Source organism: Schistocerca americana, chromosome 1, assembly GCF_021461395.2.
Source record: "Schistocerca americana isolate TAMUIC-IGC-003095 chromosome 1, iqSchAmer2.1, whole genome shotgun sequence".
In the NCBI taxonomy this organism is placed as follows: Eukaryota; Metazoa; Arthropoda; class Insecta; order Orthoptera; family Acrididae; genus Schistocerca; species Schistocerca americana.
The window spans coordinates 861,353,495-861,377,750 of record NC_060119.1 but is presented as its reverse complement, the minus strand read 5'-3'; the positions used below and the strand labels follow the sequence as shown (position 1 = coordinate 861,377,750).

General features: G+C 37.2%; 1 protein-coding gene across 1 annotated transcript in view; it reads left to right on the top strand.

Annotated features, from left to right (window-relative positions):
* Window positions 1-3,473: 3,473 nt before the first annotated feature.
* The window catches only part of LOC124594755, a 94,551-nt gene continuing 73,768 nt past the window's right edge, over window positions 3,474-24,256 (top strand). The window contains exons 1-2 of the mRNA XM_047133143.1: window positions 3,474-3,977; window positions 4,058-4,202. Of these exons, the coding sequence (XP_046989099.1) occupies window positions 4,169-4,202 (34 nt within the window). The 5' untranslated portion in view covers window positions 3,474-3,977; window positions 4,058-4,168. The remainder of the gene's footprint in view (window positions 3,978-4,057; window positions 4,203-24,256) is intronic.

Sequence of the window (24,256 nt, the reverse complement as noted above, 5' to 3'; positions counted from 1 at the left end):
AAAGTTGAAACTTAGTGCAACTCTTCCAGAACACACTGATGCTAGTTCCATATTTGTGCATCGAATAGTTTGACTGTTTGAGCGAGCTGAATGAAATGTAAGATTACCTGTGTGTTCTGTGCTGAAATAGCAAACGACACATGCTGCGAACTTACTGAAGAAGAGGGATAGGTAATGAGTCGAATGAATAAAATGGAGGATATACTTTACATTCGAAATTTTGGAGAACAATCTAAGATTCACATGAATAAAACGCGTCAGAGAATGTACTTCACCCGAGAACGTGTCGTATGAATAAACTGTGGAATACACTTTATACTCGAAATTTCGGAGACGAATCTCAGGTTTGCATGAATAAAGCGGGTTGGAGGATATACTTCACCCGATAATGTTCCCAACAGTACAAAAAGTGTGTGAGAAGTTGCTGAATGCAAAAAATATTCTCCAGTGTTATATGAATGAAACTAGAGAAGCTTCTAGCAGTAGGGCAGCATCATCCTTTTTTTTTTTAATGAGCTCTGCAGCATACTTCGAGCTGAGTAAGTTCTGTGGAGGTTACGTTTTACTAAGTTGTTTTAATTAAAATGTCATAATTTATGTAGCTTTTAAGACGAAAAAGTTATACCTATCCTTAAGAAATACTCAATAGAGAAAATGTAGAAGTTTATATAGTTTTAAGAATAAAACCGTTATTTGCCTGGCAAACTGCCTTTCTGAAAATGATGAAAGAATAGGGTGTTACGTTTCAAATGAAGCGAAAGTGAAAAGAAATGTTGTGCTGTTTAGCAGACCAATGTTTCCAGACTGTTGTGTGAGATTACTTATTAGGTATAAACCAGCCAACAGTGTCACTGACCTTTCCAGGTGTTCATCATCTTGATTTCTCACGGCATAAATCTTATATATTGTTATGTTAGAAATAAGTAAACAAATCAGAAACATTAACAACTGATTTATTACAAATCTAGAGACCCGTTTCTCATAATGAACCATATGGCGACCGCTTATGTGCTTCATGTGCTAACAGAACTTTATGCATCGGATTTAAGCAAAATTATCTCGTGTTAGAAAAACTTGACAGAGCTCCATTTTGAAGTAGATAAGAAATCATGTTATCCTAAGATTTCGTTCACATAATGTGTTCATCTAACTTCAAAAACAAAACCGTTTTCTGCTTGTTGAAAATTCGGTAACACCGCAAGGAAATGCATATTTGTAAACTGTCCATAATCGTCTCAATAATTTGTTGCTGCTCATAAATGCAAAATCGAAACTTTGTGCAACTCTTCCAGAATACACTGATGCCAGTTCCTTATTTGTACATTGAATAGTTTCCCAATTTGAGCAAGTTGAATGAAATGTAACATTACGTGCTTCTTCTGTGCGAGACACAGCAGACGATACAAATCGAGGATCTCCTCAAGAAGGAAGGGAGCTAGTGAGAAGTGACTTCCTTATCAGAGTGCATGCTTCAAATCTTTTTTCCGTACTTAGCTGAGAACTTGCTCAGAGAATGATCTTGTGCTCTGAGAGTCTTCTCCGGGGGTATGGGGAAGTTGCTCAACACAAAGGACATTCTTAGATTTCAAAAAAAGAAAAGTAGCGAAACTTGTCACAAGTAAAGAACTTTCTCCAATTTGTGAAATGGGCCCTGCAGCGTACTTCGATCCAACTAAGTTCTGTTAAAGTCAAGTTTTACCAAGCTTTTTAGTAAAAAACAGCAGATTTTACATTGCTTGGAAGGTAAAATAAAGTCTATGTAACATAAAGAAATACGAAAGAGAGAAATTGTAGAAGTTTATTTGGGTTTAACAAATAAAACATTATATGACTGATGAACTATCATCCTGTAAATCATGAAAGAGGGGGGAGGCAACTTTTCAAATGAACTGAAAATCAAAACAATTTTATTCTATACAGCGGATCAAAATTTTCAGACTGACATATGAAAAGACTTAGGTATACACCAGACAACTGTGTCACTGACATTTTCAGATGTTCATCATAATGTTTTTTCACAGTATAAATCTTATATATTTTTATAAATAAATTCACGGATCAGAAAAATTAATAAATGATTTATTACAAACCTAGCTACCTGTTCCTAGTAACAAAACTGCATGGGCGGTCTCTGATGGACTACATGGGCAGACCATTATATGTCATGTTTAACCAAAATTATCTCGTGTTTGAAAACTCTAACAGAGTTCCAACGTGGAGTAGATGGAAATGTGATGTATTCTGAAGATTTTGTTCCCGTAATGTGTTCATATGACTTCAGTAGCCAAAAAGTTCCCGGCATGTTGATAATTCGGTAACATCGTCAGAAAATGCTTTTTCATAAGCTGTGGGTAATAGTATGAATAATGTGTTTCCGTACATCAAAGTAAAGTCGAAACTTAGCGCAACTCTTCAAGAACACACTGATCCCAGATTCCTATTTTCACGCTGAATAGTTTGGCTGGGTGAGCGGGTGAAATGTAACACTGCGCGTGTGTTCTTTGCCGGAACGGTAGCCGACGAAAAGACGAAGAACCTTCTGAAGAGGGAGGAAAGAAAGAGAGAATATGCTTCGAATTTTTTGTTCATATGAAACTGAGAACTTTCTCAGAAAATGTTCGTTTGCTATGAGAAAATGTTCTGTTTTTTATTCATCCGACCCATCGAGAAGGAACTCTCTCGTCCAATCGAATTATTTATTCACTTTCTCAGACAATGTTCTTTTGCTCTGAGAATATTCTCCGGAGTTATTCTCTTTTTTATTCGTACAGCCCACTATATCGTTGCAGCAATTACATAGTTATATACACAAGGGTTTAAAAAGGGAACAGAAACTAAACCTCCCATAATCATGTATAAATATTGATTGCTTCTGCAATAGCACCCCTGAGCAAAATCTACAACCATAATTTATGGTCTATTTATTTGACTAACTACCGTTATATCGAGAAATTTACTGGTGTAAATATTTATCGTATTATTTGAGCGACTTTTTGGCCGTGCTGTATCTACATTCATCTCCGTGACGTTTATTGTACATTGTGTCACACTTTGTGCAATAAAGAATATCTATTTTGCAGTCTTTTAACATATAATATGTACACGTATACTGGCGCAGTGCAATGAATATTTTTATAAACCTTAGTCTGTCATTAGCATGTGTGTTCAAAGATGTCGATAGCAAGTGGCATCTAATATTTATACTGGAACTATGACCTGTTTAATATGATGTTTATCGCTATTCCACTGTCGCAAAGCATCACGGTATAGCAATGGAACTTGGCCATTAGCTCATTGATAAAAAATATATTGGGGTATTTTCTTAAAACTTTTAACCCAATTCCCTGTTTTATTTTGTCTGTCACAAAAGATAGGGTATAAAATTCATCCTGAACCCAAAAACTGTCGAACAAGCTCAAGTGAATTGTTTGCAAACACCTCTCTCCTCTCGGTTTTCCTGCTAGTAAGCGATGTTTGGTCTGGATAAAAGATGCCACCACCATCGGTCGGAGATGTGTTGTTGCTGTTTGTGACGCCATTTTACTAACCTTTTAGGCGGGGAAGTGTTTTAGAAAATAGGATTATAACAATATGCTGCCGAATATTGCGGTGTAAATGCAGTAAACGTAATCTGCAGATCATAATTGATGATGAGTGGCGAGTAAATTTTCTCTGAAAACTGAAAGAGTGCGTGTGTTTGTAACGAAATACTGAACGTAATGTGCCAGTGAAGTAAGAAGGGAACCGTGGAAAGCGTGTTTAAAATTGTTTCTTCCTGTTGTTGACTCTCGCAGTGTGACTCGCAGTACACTGCATACTACCCAAGTCGTGTTTCTGAGGTCTGAAATAATTTTGTCAGAGTATAGATGGACGTGCGAGTGAAAGTTGTGTAGTCATACATACCTAACATCACATAGCAAATTTTCCTTTGTGCTTGATAATGCAGTAGGATTGTTGCTACCATAGCGGACTCAAAAGTAAGAAGTTCTTATAATTAATTAATTCTTTGTCAACATGTCAATCAACATGATTTAAGAGTTTGTTCTTTACTTTGCAGGGATATGCTTTTTTGTTGGATAGAAGAAATTGTTTCGTGGAGTGAGAAAGTAATTCGTATTAAAGAGAATGACTGTAAGATGAATACGACTGGAATATTTGATTGCGGCCTATGAACCTTATCTTGGCGATTATGGAGAGCACTGGTATTGTTTTATGGAGCTTAATACATAATTATCATTTCATTGCTGCTTTGTAATAACCATACTCTTATTGTATCACAGTCTTTAGGGATGTGTGTGTCATTATTATTTGTGATCTGCAAGTGTGTGTGTGTGTGTGTGTGTGTGTGTGTTTGTGTTTGTTTGTTTGTTTGTTTTCTGGTCTTAATGCAATGCATATATTATGCGCCTGACAATAATTTTATGGGGCGATGAGGATACACTTGAAACAGGTTGTTATTATTACCAGGAGACCCGATTATGATAGGCCTATTCTTTTTGTTGTTATTCACCTGAGAATTAGTTTATAGTGCCATGAAAACACCCTTGAAACTTTTCTTTGTTGTGGTTGCTGTGAGGACACACAATGTGTCATGTCCTTTTTTGTTATTGATATGTTAGTCAAGATGCTAGATATTGTAGAGCTCTACATTTCATCTTCTATAAGCTCTTAACTCAGACATACTTTAAGTTAATAAAGTACACATAATTTTATTTTCTTGATTGATAGCCAAATTTTTGTCAGTTTGCCTGTTCACATATGAATACAGAAAGTTAAATGGTGCATGCGATAAAATTTTTTACTGCAATTGGAGAGGAAAGGGAGAGGGGTGATGTATTTATTTGTTGTATGGCTTTTGGATACATTAAAGAAATGTAGAGCATAATATTTATTTATATAAAATATTATAAACAAACATCTAGAGTATTTACAGTATCTATTGACTAGAGTAGCCGGCGGAATGTCGTATGGTCTACAGTCATATGATCTTGCAGAGCTTTCTTCTGTGATGAGTCTGATCACCTGTGGTTCTATGCAGTCACATAATGTGGATTGGGGGGGGGGGGGGGGGCACTGCATGTACCTTGTTATCTTCTAATTCTGGTTAGCATTGACCCTGTTCTGCATGGCAAGTCAATCCCTGTGGTTTTTGGGTGACAAGCCATATTGTTATTTTGTAAATGCAGCCCATTCTTGAGTCAGTTAATTAGTAAAGTTGAACTTGTCTTCCACTACAAGCTTTGCTGTTATTATTGGTGGTTGTCTAGAGTGGAGTCAATAATGGTTTGCATAATTGACATCTTGATAGATTGGTAGGTTTTTAGCATCCATGATCTTTTTGTACACTCTTATGACAACATTTATGGTTTATATTTGAGGGGGTGGAATGTAGCCTTTACTGGTAAGCATTTCATAGGTGTTTATTTGATAGCCCAAGTAATCGTTCTTGTGGTATTATCTAGATGAACTGTTAGCCAAACTGGGGCTCCAGTATTCAGCTGTTGAGAAGACAAAACCCAGAGTTGAACGACATAGTATGGATGCCGATGCATCCCAGGTTCTACCACATAGCTTTGGAATGATGGTGTCTCATCTTTTCAATTTTTCGGTTTGTCGTGTTGGATGCTCTCTGTAAGATGAAGTAGGCCTATAGTCAAGTGTTACTTCCAAGTTCTTTTATGTTTTATTAAGAGTAAGTGTGGTGTTTTCAAACAGTATGTTGAGTGATCATCCAGCGAATTTATTATTTAGATGGATGCAGGAAAACTCAATTTCGGTGGCATTCGGTTGGAGCCTCTGTTTGTGAAAGCACTATCCCAGTACATCTAGGCCTACTTTAGGATTTCTTCTGACTGTTAAATTGAAGTGGACATTGTTGCAAGTACCTAGTCTTTGGCATAACTTTTATTGATTCTGTTTTGTGGCACATCTGCAGTTTACATGCTGAAGAGAATTGGAGCTTGTACTTATCCCTGTGGTGAATTTGCTTGGAGAGCTAGAGTTGGATCATTTAAACACTTGGGACTGTCAGTCGTTTAGGTTATTATTGAACTGGGTGGGCAATTAATTTGCTTGGAATTATGTGAAGGAGCTTATACATAATGATTTCTCTCCACACTGTATCATAAGCCCACTGATAAGTGAATGAACACAGCTGCTGTTTTAAGTTTTCTTTGAAATCCTGGCTTGATAGAAATGGTGTGGTACAGAACTTGACCTAAGCAGCTTTATTTTGGCTGGAAGCCTGCTTGTTTCACAGGGATTGCAAGTAACATGTTACTGATTCTATTACGGTTAAATTGTTTTAGTAGCTTGTAGATCCAATAGCTAGGTTATTGGCTGTCAGCTGGTTTCCAGGTTTTAATCTAGCAATTACCTTAAAGTGTTTAAATTCTTGTGGTATATTGTGGGTTTGTACAATGTCTGTGAAGAAATGAGCTGTCTATAGTTTTGTATATTTGCCCCACTGTTTATTAGGAATTTAGGGCAGGTGTTATCAAACCCTGGAACTTTTCCTGGCTAGGCATGTTAAAGCAATGTTAAGATTTCTTCACAAGTGAAGGGACAGAATTGTCCGGTTTCTGTAGCTTCAGCTTATGGGGGTTTGAATTCTCATTTCATCTTGATTGTATGTGCTATTTGGTACTCTGGATGTTGTTAGTAGGTGTGAAGCATTGGCACTTGAGGGGGGGGGGGGGGGAGATGAATGATGATGGAAACTGCACAGTAATTAAAGGAACTTAACAGTACTTTCCAAAATGTCCATTGGCTGGTTAGGCTATAAGATTAGTGATGGTTTCTTGTAAAGTTCTCAAAATCATCTCATTTTGAATGAGGATGTGCATTAAAATTTTTCATCATTAGAAATGAGTTTGGAAGCTTTAAAAGCAATCAGAGTGCATGGTAAAATACTCGCTCTAGGTTGGAGGTGAACTGTGGTGTGTGCTATCAATATCAGAACTGAGCTAAGTGGTGCAGTTGTTAACACACTGGCCTCACATTTGGGAGGTGGTTCAAATCCCTGTCCAACCACAGAGATTTAGCTATTCTGTTTGTTCCGTAAATTGCTGCAGGCAAATATTGGAAGAGTTGCTTTGAAAGGTCACAACCAATTTCCCATTTGCTTTGAAAGGTCACAACTAATTTCCTATCTCACTCTTGAAATATTATGAACTTACGCTCCATCTGTAATGATCTTGATATCAATGGGATTTTAAACACTAATCTTCCTTCTTTCTGTACCTGTTACTTTGTATATGAGTTCTCTTATTTTTAGTTTCCTGTGAAACCATCTGTGGTCAAGCGTCTTTCTTTTTGTAAGAATAATTTGTGACACGTGTTTAATTAGTTCTGCATACCTGACATGTCTGTTTAATATAGGATCCGCATAATGTAATGCCCCAATGGGTTGTTGGCTGCTGGGATATTATTGTAGAACTATTTTAATGTGTAACTTTGTTAGTGTGAAAGAAAGATACATTGTGATTGTAAAAATTATTTTTGTCTGTGTTATAGATTGACACTCCCTATCATTAATTTTTATTCAAGCAGTTTGGAGGAGGTTTTTTTGTTTTAGTTGTATATATATTATAGTAAATGTTGATATGAATTTTGTTTAGAGGCTTACTTTTGTGTAGCTTATCTGGTTCAAGTGTCATAGTGAACATCCCCTCCCACTCCCTCGCCCCCCCCCCCCCCACAAGGCCCCCTTTTCGCTTGTGCTAATTCTCAAGTGATCTTGATAGTTTAAATCCCTAGCTGTCCATTGAGGTGTAGGTTTGCTGCAGTTAACCTAAATTGCTTAAAGCAAATGTGATGGTGCCTTAGAAAAAAGATATGGCAGATTTGCTATCTACTCTTTTAAAATCCAGGTTGTACCCTTTCTTTAATGACTTCATCAGAAACAGGACTGCAAACACTTTTCTTCCTCCCTTTCCACTGATCAAAACCTTTCAGCTGATCCTTTCTAAAACATTATGTATACTTGGGTCAAAATAACAGTGAAGGGAGAAAGCAAGCAATGTTCTCTGTTACCAGTGTGCAGTAAGCCTGCATCAGCAACAGCTTCAGCCATTCCGGAAATGTTCATGGTCTCCCTGTTGATGTGCAACACTGTGTTCACATTGCCATTTCATATCACCACAATTTGACCCCTAGCTTTAGACATTGTATGAAGTAGACATGCTGCAAAGGGAAAAAAGAAACAAAATTGAATTGTCAGCTGCATTTTTAGCTGCAGTTGTACTCTGTTGTTGACTATAACCAGCATAAGTTGCAGAACAAGATGACAGTGTTGAACGAAACAGATGATTCGATCAAATTCATTCCCTGTGGTTGCTTGTTGATATGACAGCTGTCCTATAAACAATTGTCCATCAGTTTTTTATTATAATCTAGTTATAGCTTTCCCAGTTAGCCAGTTATGCAAGCATTTGGTTTAGTTCAGTGGGTATAATTCTGTTCAGTTAGATCACACAGTTAAATTATGACAGTAGACCACAGAGAATTAGCGGAGGACGTACACACTATTGGCATAAAAGCAAAAATTCCACTGATACACTGTTGCGAAAAAATTTACTTTTTTGTTCTTTTTCAATATTTAACACGTGATACACATTTTACTTATCATTGAAGTAAGATCCAAGTATCTGCGATATTTTTGAGTCTCGGGGAGCTGATGAGTGATTGATAAAATTTATTTTATTCTATGTTAGATGTTTAAACTGCCTAGTACAGATTACTGAATTCGTGAAATGAGAAGTTTGTACCTCTCCTGTTGACAATAGAGACAACTCTTCAGAGGCTATATCATAACCTAGGAGTTCACTCGTAAAACTACATTTGTGCATATTAACCAGACAATTTCTGTGTGAAAAGTTACAGATGTTGTGTTTAACTTTCATTAGTTTCTTGTATCAATGTAGTAAGGAAAGTTCTGGCAGAATAGAAATATTTACACATAAAGGAGACCTCTCATTGAATCGCCAACAGGCACACACAAAAGAGAATGAAAATTGGCTAGCTTTTGGAAATCCTTTTTTTGAGCTGGAGTACAACAGTATGAAAACTAGTACTGAATCATAAAGTAACAATTGCGTCAATTGTGATACATTCAGTGCGAGTGATTTTATATTGATGTGGAATGTGAGACGAATATGTCCGTGAAATTGTTCAACTACACAGTTTTTTTTTTTTTTTAATAATCGGTCCATATAGTAAAATTTGCAACTATCGTAGATGCATGAAATGAAAGCAATACAGATGTAGGTTTGGTTGGTTGAGTAGGCGGAGGGGATCAAACAGCGAGGGCATCGGTTCCTCAGATTAGGGAAGGATGTGGAAGGAAGTCGACCATGCCCTTTCAAAGGAACCATACCAGCATTTGCCTGAAGCAGTGTAGGGAAATCATGGGAAACCTGAATCAGGATGGTGGGACACAGATTTGAACTGTTGGTCTTCCGAATTCGAGTTCAGTGTGCTAACCACAGTGCCACTTCTCTCGGTGATAAAGGTGCATAACTAGGTCCAATTATTCAAATATTTAGTAAGCAAGTAGAATTTTACAAAGTATTGAACTTTTTTAAGCTAATGTTTAATAACAGAAGCTGTATTTGCAGTTTTTCTTTTCAAAAATTGCATTTGCATTACTCCAACCCCATCACTGACAAATCATACCTTTTATACAAGTGATCTGTCATTTGGGTTTAATTTTCTGTGTTTACTCATTAGAAAATGCTAACTACGTACAGTCCAGAATACTGTTGTTTAGGTGTAGCATGCTGTTGCGTGTAACACCAAGAATTTAAATATTATTTCATCACTTGTATAATCTAGAATCTAGCATCTAATGTTTGCATTCTCAGACTGCGGAGGTGCTAACTGCCTGCATTCTACATGTTAGGACTTAAATTAAGCTAGTCTCCGCAGTCTTGCTTTCTCCAACCTCTTACAAAACATTTTCTTCTTCCCGTTTTCTATCGGGTCATTCTACGTCAGGGGGACCAGGGGTCCCCACTTGACCATCTCCAAATCTAATGAAATTTGGTGTGGAGGTTGTGTATGGTCTTTGGTGGCTACATACCAAATTTCAGTTCAGTATCTTCAGTGGTTGAATTCTTAGGGGATTTTAAAGAGAAGCCACTCACCTCCGCATCCTGTACAAAGGTGCAAATGTGCCAGGTTTGCTAGGCTTTTTTAAAAGTTCTAGCAAACATTTGGTCATTTGCTTTAATACACCCAGACAACTTTTTATGCTGAATCACACCGTGGCAAAAATTAGGGATTTAGCCTTACCTAAATATAGATCCAAGCCTCTAAAGCGGCTAAAAAATTCATCGTGCTATTCTGAGAGCCACGGTTTGACCGACCAGTGCTACTTTTCATATGAGCCAATCGTGCCAAAACTTAAGATGGCTATTCCTACACATGATGTCTATATATGAAACAAATTTAAGTAGCATTGGATGCCCAGATGAAAAGATATGCATTTGCAAAGTTGGCCAAAATGTTCTACTTGCAAATTTTAGGGTATTTTTTGGGGGCAATATCGCAACCGTCTATTCTTCAATCCTTTTTTTTCCTTGTCACAGCTGGATAGAGCATTCTTTAAGCTTTCAAAGCTATATTGTTTAATTTCTGGATCTTTCAGTTTGACAAGTAAGAATACATTTCAAAAGTTATTACTTTAGCGCTTCGAGAAGATAGAAAAGTCAAATATTTTGCTCATTAAGTCCCATAATTAATTATTTTTATTTGAGTGTATAAGTCAGTTTCAGACATTGCTGTAACACATGACATAAAACAGTTATAGTACAAAACACAGAAAATTTCCAGAACAAAAATATTAAAGAGTCATTTCCAATTTCGTCACTGATAGATTGTGGATAACTGTATTGTCTCCTGGTGACGATGTTGATGGGGTTTCTACAGTCATGAAAATCTATTGTTCAGGAATCCAGCAGGTATCTTTAGCAGTCGGCCAGTAGAAGGAACGAGCATGGGCGTGTGGGTGCATAAAGCTGAGGAGGACGTCTTATTGTTCATGTGAAACTTCAGAAGCTTCCAACCCACGAAAAATTGCCGTACATACAAGTAACATACTGTCCTGGTTGTAAACCTGGAATTGAGACTGCTGGAATTTCTTCATCTGCTTCGAAGGAGTTAACTGTGAATGCTGTATCGTCATTGGAAACTCTGCTTAGTCTGAGCTGATTACAATTAATTGATTTTCTCTTGTTCCAGATACTGTATGCCCCATGGTAAACCTTGTTTCTTCATCTGGGTGGATTTTTTTCAATTTCTTCTTTTGGTGCACAGAAAAGCTTTATGCCTGGAATACTATCATCACAGAATTTGAATAAATCATAGGGAGTCAATATTTGGTTACCTAAAGCCCTCTGCAGACTAGCACAGGCTGCAAGTCCTTTCGCTGTTCTGCCAATGCCATCATGAGGCAATTTACTGTGACTTGTTCCAAAAAAATCCCATTTGGCAGTGATGCCAAAATACTCTTCGTGCAGACATAAATTGATGAAATTTTTGAAATTCTTATATTGAGCAGCTGAATCATCACTAAAGTAATAAATATTCATAATGTTTTCAGTCTTTGTCTTTATATATGCTGTTAACCTTATTTGAAAGGCATGGACAGCAGTGATAGTATGACAGAACAGTCACTGACCATACGGATGCCAATACTCTTTAACATTCTTTGCCATCGAAATAGACATCAGATGGATGAAATGTGGCCTGACTATTCTCCCACTGGAATCCTTGCACAGTATCCTGAACAACAAATGAATAATTCTCAGCAAACTCTATCAATATAATTAATTCATTTTCTGCCAGATTTCTTTTTAGCTGCTTAAGATATAAACTTCGGTGTTCTGACACAAAGTGATGGCTTTTTTAACCGGTAATTTACAAAATCATTGCCTCCATGGAATCTTCAACAGTTCTCTGGCAAGTCCCCAATGTGCATATGCAAGGACGGACCCATTGCTCATGTTCCATTGTTTCTTCAGGGTCATAGTCTTTAAAAGAGTCTTCAAGAAAAGCCTCTAGTCACATTTTTCCTGGACGTTCCTCACAGTGTTGTAGCATACAATTTTTTGATTCCAAATTGCATACAGTTTTTTTCATCAAATCCTTGTAGTCATCTTGAATGGATGTTGCTGAAGCCAACATTAATTTGACATTTTGATGAATTGCACATACACATACTGAATGTGACCCAAAAGCACCAGCGGTACTACACCATTTTGGCCTGAGCTCACAAAATTTTAAGAAGCTTAGTTCATTTCCATATTGCTTACAATAAGCAAAGACCATTTCTTTAAGTTTCAAAGGAGCAGGCATTTCTCCTTGTGAATCTTTCCTCATTAATTCTTACTGCAACACAATCCTTTTTGCCTGGGCATAAACAAGAAAACTCATCATCTTCAAAGAAAGTGAGGACATTTTGTTTTATTTCATCAGTGAACTTTTTCCTCTTTTCGGTGTGCAGATGTTGCCAAAATCCCATCTTCTATCTTTAGTTTCCTAGCCTTCTTTACCATTTTAGTTAAACAGCAACTTTGTTAGCCATTTTTTCAGTAGTGCAGCTATTTGGGGCCAAGGTCAAAATTTGAACTTTACTGCTATCGCTTGAAGTCTGAAGTTTAATCTTAAGTTGTTCAATTAAGATGTCCATACTTTTACATTTATGGCATTCTTCCATTTGTATCTGAGCAATAACTACTTGGCTCACACCAGCAGCTGTGTCAATTACCTTAGTAATGCTGCCTTTGACTTGCAGACCTTTGCACTTTATGTATGCCATTGAATCCCTTTCGCTGATCCGTTGAAGCTTTAGTAGTGATTCTCCAAGTGATGATAATGAAGTGTTAGCAGTAAAGCAAGCATCAACAACATCCATATCTTCAGTGGATGGTGATTCTTGCTTATCCTAGCAGGATGATTCTTTTTGGGCATTTCATGTCTACATTTGGCACAAATTTTCTGACCAGGTTTAAAAACTTCATTAGTCAGTAACTTCAACCTATTAGACATTGCAGTGTTTACTGGTGTTCAATCCTTCTTGGTTATATGTTTTTTTTTACCAAATGGGTTGCAGAAATTTTGCAGGAATTGAAATTTTGTCGTCCACAAAGCATTCTGGTCTGAACAAATTTGGGCGTTTTCAATAAAACCAAGCCCAGACCCACATTGAAGGAGCTCCTTGTCAATTGGTGACATTTCCTTAACTGATTGTAGTTCCCTTTTGCCATGATAAAATGTTGATGACTTCAGACAATGTTCAGTGTTGTTTTTATATAAAATATACAAATTAAGATACCAAATCATACTGTTTTAGTGCTTACCTTCAGCTACAACAATGATGACTGATTATTCAAAAACTCAGTACTCAACACTAAGATTGTACAGTGTCAACATCAAAGATTACACCACACAAAAGACTGACACTGTGAAAATTGCCAATAATGAAAGCAGCCATTGAAAGTGGTGATACAGCAATGTATCTCACTGCTGTGAGGATAGAGCCTTAAAAACTATTGCTGCTTTAAAATACCAATGGAAACTGAGTGACAATGCATTGTAGGGTTAAAACCTTCGAAAGCAACATAACATTCCACTATGATCTTCTAGATTTTATAATCTTGAGGGCACTTTCTGAGGTTTTATTATGTTTATATTCTACACTGCAAAATAATGTAAAAAACACTTCTTATAACCATAGTTACTTTCCCTAAACCACAGGAAAATCTTATACTATTAAAAGACACTACAATTACACATTTTTTGATTTACAACTTCAAATTGTATTAATTTATGTATTTATCAGTAATCCATTTTTCCTACTTTTGGTAGGTATTCTCACTCGTCAATATGCAAGATCCAGAAATTAAACAATATAGCTTTGAAAGCTTAAAGGATGCTCAATCTGCACCAAGGGTGTGTGTGTGTGTGTGTGTGTGTAATCGTGCACATATGCATGCATAAGTGGGTGGGTGGGGGAGGGGGATGGTTTATAGTAGTTTTCTTCATCTGTGAATCTTGGTTACAAAAATATTGGAGTATTACGGTTTAAGAGCAAACAAATTTAAACATAATTCACATGTGCGGGTTTTATAGACTTGAAAGCCTAGTTTGACAGACATGGTATAGGTAGTCAGTCACCTGTGACCAGTCCAGCATTTGCTTGAAGAATGTTAGTAAGATAAATTTTTGTTAACTCTGCTGTTTTTTGGCAAAGGAAGCAACTTTTACATACCACCAAGAGAATATAGGTTTAATAAAAACTTGTCGTCAGTGATGACACTTCCCCGAAGAAAAATGAATAAGAAGCCTGGGGACAACAAACTGCCATTGCTATTGCAATTTCAGCCGTCTACTGTACCCCAGCTTATTGCTAATAATTATTGGCTGGGATTGAAACTTGCCAAAGGATTTAATGTCAGTATCTCAATGATCTTAGAAATGTGGAAACAATTCACAGCACACAGTGTATCATCTTTTAATTCCCAACTCTATACAGAGTGAAGGACAATACTTTTTCATCTCAGATATCTTTCAGTTCATCAAAGATATTGATAATGTGGTCTCACCCTGGCAGACAATTTACAAGATCTGCGAATTGAGTTATTTTTGTATTTCTCAAAAAAATTGTCAAGTTTCAGTCCCAGCCATTCATTATTAAAAATACACTGGTGAATGGGACTTCATCAACATTACAACAGAAGCCACAGTTTATTTTCACTAGGGTTCTTACTCCTTTTTCTTTTTCCTCTGAGAAGTACCATCACTGTCAATTTTTGAGTGATACCTTACTTACTTCTCTCGTTGCCACATTAAAATTTGCTTCTTTTGCCAAAATACAGTAGTGTTTACAAAGATTCATCCCACTAACACACTAATGCAGTTTAAATGGCAGCAGAATCCTGAAACAATATAGTACTAAGCTAGCAGGTGAGGGCAGAACAGTTCGGTAGTTCAAGAAAAAGACTATTCTCAACACAAAAGTATATTCGTAATTTCTTTGTTTATGATGTTGCAATACCTAAAACAATTCTTGTTTCATCAACTATTAACGTTCCTTAAAAATTACATTATTCCATTGAAAAAGTCTGTAATTACTTGCATCTTATGGTAGATAAGGTAGTTTCACATATTAACCATATTGCAAAATGCTCTCCTTTTCACGTGTTATCATTTACCAGAATCTTGTATTGATATCTCAAACTGTTTCTTTTTTTCCCTGGCTTTATCATCAGTGCATATGAGTGGAAATAAGTGTGCTACAAACAATCTGTTTTCTTGAGATTGGAGATAGCTTTAGATCTCCTCCCAAGTTAAAAGAATAATTCAGTATGTTAGCTAAATTTCATACACAGCAATGTATGAGTATGACCTAACATGCACCAAACACAATCTCATAGTGCCTTCTATTTTTGTTTGCAAACTGTGCAAATGTTGCGCATTTACTTAATTTTGAAGTATCTCACAACAATGACAATTAATGAAATGATTGTACATCACGAAGCTGACGAATGGGGGTATGAGGTGAGAGATAATCAAATTCTTTCACTGAATAGTATCTTTAAAATCATCTGAGAAAGATCTTAGAACATCCGACTTGCTTGGACAGCTGTTCACACAGTCTAGCAAGCGTGTTACCTGGTGCGCCGAATATTATATTGTGTGATAAGTTTGACTTGTGAAATAGCGATCTCCGCTTGCTAGGCAACAGTCAAGCACACCCACTTGCAAACTTAAATAGAACCTTACACCATGTAAGACGGACTTAGAATTCTCGCTTATTTAGTAGAATCTGACAGTCAGCTCTACCATAAGTTTTAGAAAGATCTAACAATATGCCTATGGCACACTTTACCTTTGTAAAGATTATTAAGTAGACCTACTGCTTTTGTAAATTTTACCATAGCTGATGCTGTAATTCTGCCACTTAGCAACTCGACCTGTGATTCACATTGAAGGGTATTTACTCATCTAATTAATTAATTTCTTTTCTAATTGATTTTATGACAGAAAAAAATGGCCATGTAGTTTTCTATGTTTTGTGCATTATCGTTTTTTTAACAGAGGCAGAATTCTTGTATGTTTTCATTGCTCGGGTAGTTCCCTGCAGTGAACGGCTCATTTATTACATTTCTTAATGGTGCGTGTGTGTGTGTGTGGGGGGGGGGGGGGCGGGGGGCAGGCGTGCATGTGTGCTCTGTATACAGAATGTTTATGATAAAACTTTTGCTACTTGACTTGAGAGGGCCCCAATGAAAAACAAGTGAAAGTAGGATGATGAAACTTTATGGAAACTTTTGTAAGGACATGCAAAAGAGAAATAATGAATAAATTGTTGAAAGAAACACATTTTAGTGTCCATGTGAGAGGGCAACATTTGTTATTTACGTACCACATTTACGTCCCAAGTTACAGACATTACTCATTGTGACAACCATCTGCATCCATGATAGCCTGGAAGTTTGTGCAGACACCATTTCACAGTTGTTCACTGTACTGTTCGAACGGTTGACCATGGAGTGTTCAGGTACCGTGTGAGCTCATGCACTGCTTAAAGATCGCACATTGCGTCCAGCATTCTCAGCCATGGTAGTAGTAACTTCTCTGAAAATTTGTGATGCAGTTGGCTGTCAGCCTCTCCTAAATTAAATTGCCATTTAATTTGGACTTATGAATCATGTAGGCCTACTTAAAAGTACCGTGTGGAAAGAGGACACTTGCAGCTAAAGAGATGTCACAGCTTGTAGCATTCAGTAGTGGCATTGTGAGCTACTGTTCACAGAGGACGGAACAAATTCTGCGTACTTACAGTATTCAATATGACATCAACTGAAATCATAAGGGCTGATATTAATGTTATAGTGCAGATTATGGCATTAGAGCTGTAAAAGAGTTGAATACATGGGAAAGAAAAACCATATATCCTGTCTAAAAATAGACTCCACGCAGGTGTGAAATAGGAGGAGCAAACACATATGTAAAAGAAGTAACACTAGAAGACGAAATGCTGTCTGTTATGGTAAATCAACCAACAGATGGCATTTAAATAAACTTTCAGAATTTTATTTTGTTCATTAATACGGGCATTTCAAATACAGTGCCTCTAATTTTTAGTTTCACAACAGCCACGTCACACTAGGGGACAATTTCCTGCATACAATCAACAATTTATGTAGTACTTGGATTCTAAAATATGAAGGACATGGAGGGGGGGGGGGGGGGGTAGAGAGAGAGAGAGAGAGAGAGAGAGAGAGAGAGAGAGAGAGAGAGAGAGAGTTGCTGAGAAAATTTAACAGTAGTTGGATTGTTGTGTAGTTCCAGAAGCTGCAAAAGTGTACCTGCAGACCGCTTTCAAGTTTTCTTACAGAGAGAATATGAAAGCACTCCGAAATCAAATGGAGTACAACAGCAATTATTCTATGACAACTAGAACAGAATGCTTGCTCCCCCCCCCCCCCCCCCCCCCCCCCCCAATATACAGCCACCAGGGAGCAGTTGAATGGTGCTGTTTAATGGTTGCAGCAGCCTAATGGTGTCACAAAGTACAACTAAGTTGAGCTCTTTGTTACATGACAAAAGTTGCATCCCATGAGTGCCACCACTAAAAACTGTGTGTTCACACATGCAGCTGTGGTGCCACTGGTGATGTCACTCTAGTTGCATGTGTAAACCTGACTTAACATACTAATAATGCAAATCCTGCAGTGCACAGTCTGAACATCATTGCTGTAAAGTTATGCACCCATATGGTAAATAGTTTTCCATCTACACAGCCTCAGGTGTGAAATTTTAGTTATAACCACCCTGTACATTGTTTCAGCCTGCAGAGTATTAATTAATCTAAGGTTGCTGTCTTAAACAGGTTTTGTTCAGTGTTATTAACTTTATGGTCTGATTGGTAATGTCATTGTACTTGTTAGTGGATAATGTAGGGATTTTTTGCTGTGGTTTGTCTACAATACTTAAAAAATGCTCATTCATAAAATTAACTCCCTGGTGTGTATCATTCTTGTTACTTTATCCACTCTGCCTCATCTCTGTATTATTATTTTTATGTGTGATTAGACCCTGTTGGATCATGCAAAGCTTTTTGATTCTTTTTCCTTTTTTGCCACATTGCTGTCATTTTTTTCTGCATGGGCTCTCTTCCTTTCCTCTGTCCATTTTGTTCCTACTTTCCTCGAAGCTTCGTTCTCTGACTTAACTTACCATCTGTCAACTTTGTGTTTAAACACCTTCCTGACTAAAATATATAATTTATCTGACTGTTTTGCAGGTTCTTTTTGACCTCTTGTATCCAGCGTATAGTTTTAAGTCCTTCTATGTATTTAAGAATTTTGTGTGTAAGTCTTGTTTTGGAAAGCCTAGAGGCTTATCTCTATATTAGTATTCCTTTATTTGTGGGTTCTCTATGCACTTCATCACAACTTTGATTTTCTAGTTCTCTTGAAAAAATTTTCATTTTGGCTTCTGGAGCAGTTCAAGGATGGGAGCTCAGCTTCAGATTACTATATTTTTATTTTTTGCTGATTGTATATTTATGGATTGTTAGGTCTGCGAAATGCCTATTGTTACTTCTTCCAATTGTTTCATTTTGTTTATGACATGTAGTGAGAGTGTGGCTTTTGATGTGTGAGAGTCTATCTCTAGTGAATGGTTACTGCAGGTTTTTAAAAAAATAGCTGAGTGAGTCAAGGGAACCTGTTGTCAAAGATTTATCCTATAAAAGACCTATTTGTCTTACCCATGACAACAGGTAATTGACCATGCATGGCCCAAGATCTGCCCCCGGTACTTTCATGAATCAACTGTGCCAATCTTCCCTTCCCAGTCCTGTACAGATGTAGGCCATGCACAATGAAACCCCATCTATTGATAGACCTGACCGGTATTAGAGCAAATTGGTGTGACCAATCATTATGTTGGAACAGCTCAACAGTTTATACATTGGTGGCACGAGTCTGAGTGGCTATCTTGCCCTGGTCACCACCTATGTCATAACTATACCCCTCTTACCCACTATGATTACATGATCCTCTTTTGTAAACTGTTTATGTAAAGTCCTAAAGTCCTCTTTCACTTGACTTAGCCATGTGTTTGATTTGAATATGCTAATGTTCTGGTAAGTTGCCCCTAAATTTTCCTGTAACCAAGGACCTGTGCCTCACCCACAGTCACAGCCTAGAAGGAGCACTTACCTCTTTCTAACATTTGCGTGCTGCTAGTTTTTTCTGATCGTGGTTGAATTGTACTGCACATTTCTTTCCCCTATTCCTATGTAAGGCTCTTCTCCACTTAACTCTAACAGGAGTTTATGCCTGTCCTTGGTCTTTGTTAGAAATATTAGATTGTGTTCTATTTTTTCTGGCTTTCTTACCAACTGCCACACTTCCCAACTTACCTCCTCTCCACTGGGTTCATTGAGCCTGATCAGTTCCTTTATGCCCCTTAATCATAATCAGAATGTTCCTGCTGCATACTCTGCAGTTCTCTCTCTCTCTCTCTCTCTCTCTCTCTGTGTGTGTGTGTGTGTGTGTGTGTGTGTGTGTGTGTGTGTGTGTGTGTGTGTGTAATTGAAACAGAGCTAGAGAAATTTTCTATGCTGTTACATTTGAGTGAACAACAGGCAACAAATCACCTGCAGGTGAGTTGTTGCCTTTTCTCATTTTTGTTTTACTTTGTTGCTGCTGCTGTGATCTTCAATCCAAAAACTGGTTTGATGCAGATCTCTGTGATTTACATCTCTGCAACTTACATCTTTCTCCGTCTGCTTGCTGTATTCTCCTTTTACAATTTTTTTACCTTCCCACACTTTCTTCTAGTACTAAACTGTGGCTCCCTTGATGTCTCAGAATGTGTCCTATCAACCAGTCCCTTCTTTTGGTCAAGTTGTTCCACAAATTTATCATCTCCACAATTCTGTTCAGTACCTCCTCATTAGTTACATGATCAACCCATATAATCAACATTCTTGTGTGGCACCACATTTTGAAAGCTTCTGTTTTGTCTTTGTCTGCACTGTTTATTGCCCATGTTTTGCTTCCATACATGGCTACACTCCAGACAGATATCTTCAGAAAAGACTTCCTAACACTTAAATATACATTCAGTGTTGTTCAACACACACAGCTATAAATTATGTCCTCCAGAGGCTCCTCTTAAGTGATACTGGTACTTTGAATCATACCCAATGTAACTTCAACTTAGATTTTTTTAAATGCTTGTCACTTTGCAAGATATAATTGCATCTATGAAAGTGTGCTTTATTTTATTGTTAAAAATACACATGCAAAACCTTACGTTGAGTTTTTCATTGTCAACATCTCTGAGACTGATAAGTGCTTTTTGTGTACATTAGTGACTGTTGTGACTATGTGTCATTTTAAAATTTTGATGTGTTGGTAGCTGTTGAGCAACTCTTCTCATTTCATCAGGCCTTTATTTTAACCTTGCTGGGCATTTATTGAGGCTTGTGACTGTTTTCAGTTTCTCACAAAATGGTATGTTGTCTTCAGTCCTAAGACTGGTTTGATGCAGTTCTCTATGCTAGTCTGTCCTGTGGGAATCTCTTTATCTCTGGATAACCGCTTGCTGCAACCTACATCCATTTGTACCTGCTTACTGTATTCAAGCCTTGGTCTCCCTCTACAATTGTCCACCTCCCTCATTTCCCTCTATTACCAAATTAACTATTCATCGATGCATCAGGATGCTTCCTCTCAATTCACCCATTCCTTTAGTCAAGTTGTGCCATAAATTTCATTTTTCTGCTCCTATTCAGTTTAGTACCTGCTCATTAATTATTTGACCTTGCTCGTCATCCATATTTTACTTATACAAGGCTAGTCAAGACAAATTCTGTCAGCAAATACTTCTTAACACCTAAATTTAAAGTAGTAACAAATTCATCTTTTATGAAGTTCTTTTCTTGCAGTTACCAATGTATTTTATATCCTTTCTGCTTTGGCCACTGTCAGTTGTTTTTTCTGCCTAAATAATGAACTCATGTACTACTACTTTTAGTGTCTCATTTCATAACCTAATTCCTACAGCATTTCTTGATGTAATGTGATTACAACCTATTACCCTTATTTTACTTTTGTTGATGTTAATATGATCATCTCATTTCAAGACAATAACCATTCCATTCAACTGCTATTCCAAGTCTTCAGTTGTCTCTGACAGAATTACATTGTTTCTTATCACTAAACTTTAATATCTTTTCCAAAATCTCCTCTGTTTACTGTATTGCTTGCTCACTGTACAGATTGAGTAACATTGGGGATAAGATATAACCTGTCACACTCTCTACTTCACCACTGTTCCTCTTTCATGCCCTTGGTGTCTTATAGCCACAGTCTGTTTTCTGTGCAAGTTGTAATTAATCTTTCTATATCTGTATTTTATCCCTGCTACCTTCAACATTTCAAAGAGTATAGTCCAGTCATAATTGCCAAAATCTACAAATGTTATTAATGTAAGTTTACCTTTATTTTAACATATCTTCTAAGGTAAAAGATAGGGCCAAAATAGTCTTGTGTGTTTATTAGTTTCTCCAGAATCCAAACTGATCTTCCCCAATGTTGGTTTCTAACAGTTTTTCAGTCTTCTATAAATAATTTGGGTCAGTGTTTTGCAACCATTAAGTTATTAAGCTCGTAACGTAGTAATATTCGCACCTTATTACATTCTTTTTGAAGTCTCAGGGTATTCCACCTGTCTCATATATCTTGCACACTTGGTGCAACAGTTTTATCATGGCTGACTCTTCCAAGGATATCAGTAATTATGAGGGAATGTCATCCACTCCAGGGGCCTTGTTGCAATGTAGTTCTCTCAGCATTCTGCCAGATTAGACCCACTGTATTGTATCTCCTGTCTCATCTTCACCAGCTTCTTCTTCTATTTTTGTAATGTTGCCTTCACACTCATCTTCCTTGCATAGCCTTTCTGTAAATTCTTTGTTTTTTATCTTTACTTTCATTGTTGAGTATAGGCTTGCCATTTGAGCTCTTGATATTCCTACATTTGCTTGTCTGTTCTACGGAGGCCATAGTTTCCCTGTAGGTGGTATCTATCTTTCCCTTACTTATATATACATACTTACATTTACCCTCTAACCATTTCTGCTCAGCAGTTTTGTATTTTTTGTCAGTCTCATTCTTTAGATGTCTGTATTCTCTTTTGCTTACTTCATTTTCTGCATTTTTTGTATTTTCTTTTTTTGTTAAATAAATTGAATATCTCCTGTACTATCCAAGATACCTACTAAACTTTGCCTTTTTCACTGTTTGGTTGTCTGTCACCTTTGCTCTTTCATCTCCCGAAGTTACCCATTCAATTTTTATTGTGTTCCTTTCCCCTGTTTTAGTCAAGTGTTGTGCGAGAGTCCCTTTGAAACTCTCAAGAAACTCTGTTATCTTTAATTTATGCAGGTCCTATCTCCTTAATTTCCTACCTTTTTGCAGTTTGTTCAGTTTTGATCTGCAATTCATAACCAGTGAATTATGGTCACTATCCACATCTACCCCTGGAAATGTCTTATATAATCAGTCAGAAACCTTCCTGTGTTTTCAGTTCTCTTCCACATCTACAATCTTCTTACATGATTCTCAAACAGTTTCTTAGCTGTGTTTAAATTTTGGTACACACAAAATTCTGCCAGATGACTTCCCCTTTCATTCCTTTCTCCCAGTCTGTTTGCCTACTATTTTTCCTTCTCTTCCTTGACCTACTATCGAATTACAATCTCCCATCACCATTAAATTTTTTTCTCCCTTAACTATCTGAATTATTTCTTTTATCTCACCATTCATTCTTTCACTCTCTTTGTTGCCTATGGAGATTGTTGGCACATAAACTTGTATTATTGCCGTGAGTGTTGGCTTTATGTGTATTTTGGCTATGATAATGTGTTCAGTACACCATTCATAGTATCTTACCTGCATTTCTATTTTCTTTTTTGTTATTAGACATACTCCTGCATCACTCTGATTTGATTTTGTATTTGTAACCATGTACTCAACTGACCATAAATCTTGTTTTTTCTACCATCCCAATACATCTAACTTCAACATATCCATTTCCATTTTTAAATTCTCTAACCCATATACTTGGTTAAGAGATCTAACAAGCCATGATCTGACCTGTAGAATGCCTTTTTTCTCTGATTTCAACATCTGTTTGAGTAGTGCAGGCCCAGAGATCTGATTGGGATCTTATTTTTACTCCTTAATTTTTTTTTTCTCAAAAGATGCCATAAGATGAAATTGTACAATAGAGTTCCATGCCCTTGGGGGTGGGGGGGGGGGGAGGGGGGAGGGAGCACAGCATTCGTTTCCCTGTGCTTTCATCTGCTTGTGGTACCATTACAGCTAGGATATGTTGACAAATTTTACAAGGCCAGATCACTCAAACATCCAGACTGTTGTCCCTGCAACTACTGAAAACTACACATATTCAGGAGCCGAGGCTCTGTTTTAGATCTCAATAGATATGCCTTCCATCTTGGGAAAGTCCGATGTTCCATGAGAAATCAGTTTTGCAATCCAAAATGATACTTTTTTTTTATAGTACTCATAGCTTGCCCAAGAAAAATATTTCCAAACAATGAGTGCTATATTTTGTTGTGTATTTGAAAATTAACTATGATGTAGGGCAAGACAGATTGCTACTTGCTGTAGAGAAGACATGTCAAGTTGCAGTCAGGCACAATTAAGACACTTTCATAAAGCTTTCAGCCACAGCCTTCATCTTTAGCGTGCGCGCGCACCCGCACACACACACACACACACACACACACACACACACACACACAATCACACACCAAGCAAGCAAACAAGCACATTTCACAGCACTCACAACCACCGACTCCAACATCTTGGGCCAGAATGCATGAGGTGTGCTTGCTTGTGTGTGTGAATTGTGTGGTGTGAGTCTCTTTTTTACTGATGAAGGCTGTTGCCCAAAGCTTTAAGTAAGTCTCTCTTTAATTATGCCTGTTTACAACTTGATGTGTCTTCTTTACAGTAAGTAGCAATCTGTCTTTAAAATATAAAAATGCAGCATTAGTTATCATTTTGTACTTTGTTTTTCTGTGTATTCAGAGTTTGTTTATTGAGTACAAGAGATTGCGCTAGCTGGCTGTAGTTTCGGAAAGTTGTGCCCAAGGGTATATAAGGGCCAGCACGATGCTGGAGAGTGGGGCCCAGTTTTGCAC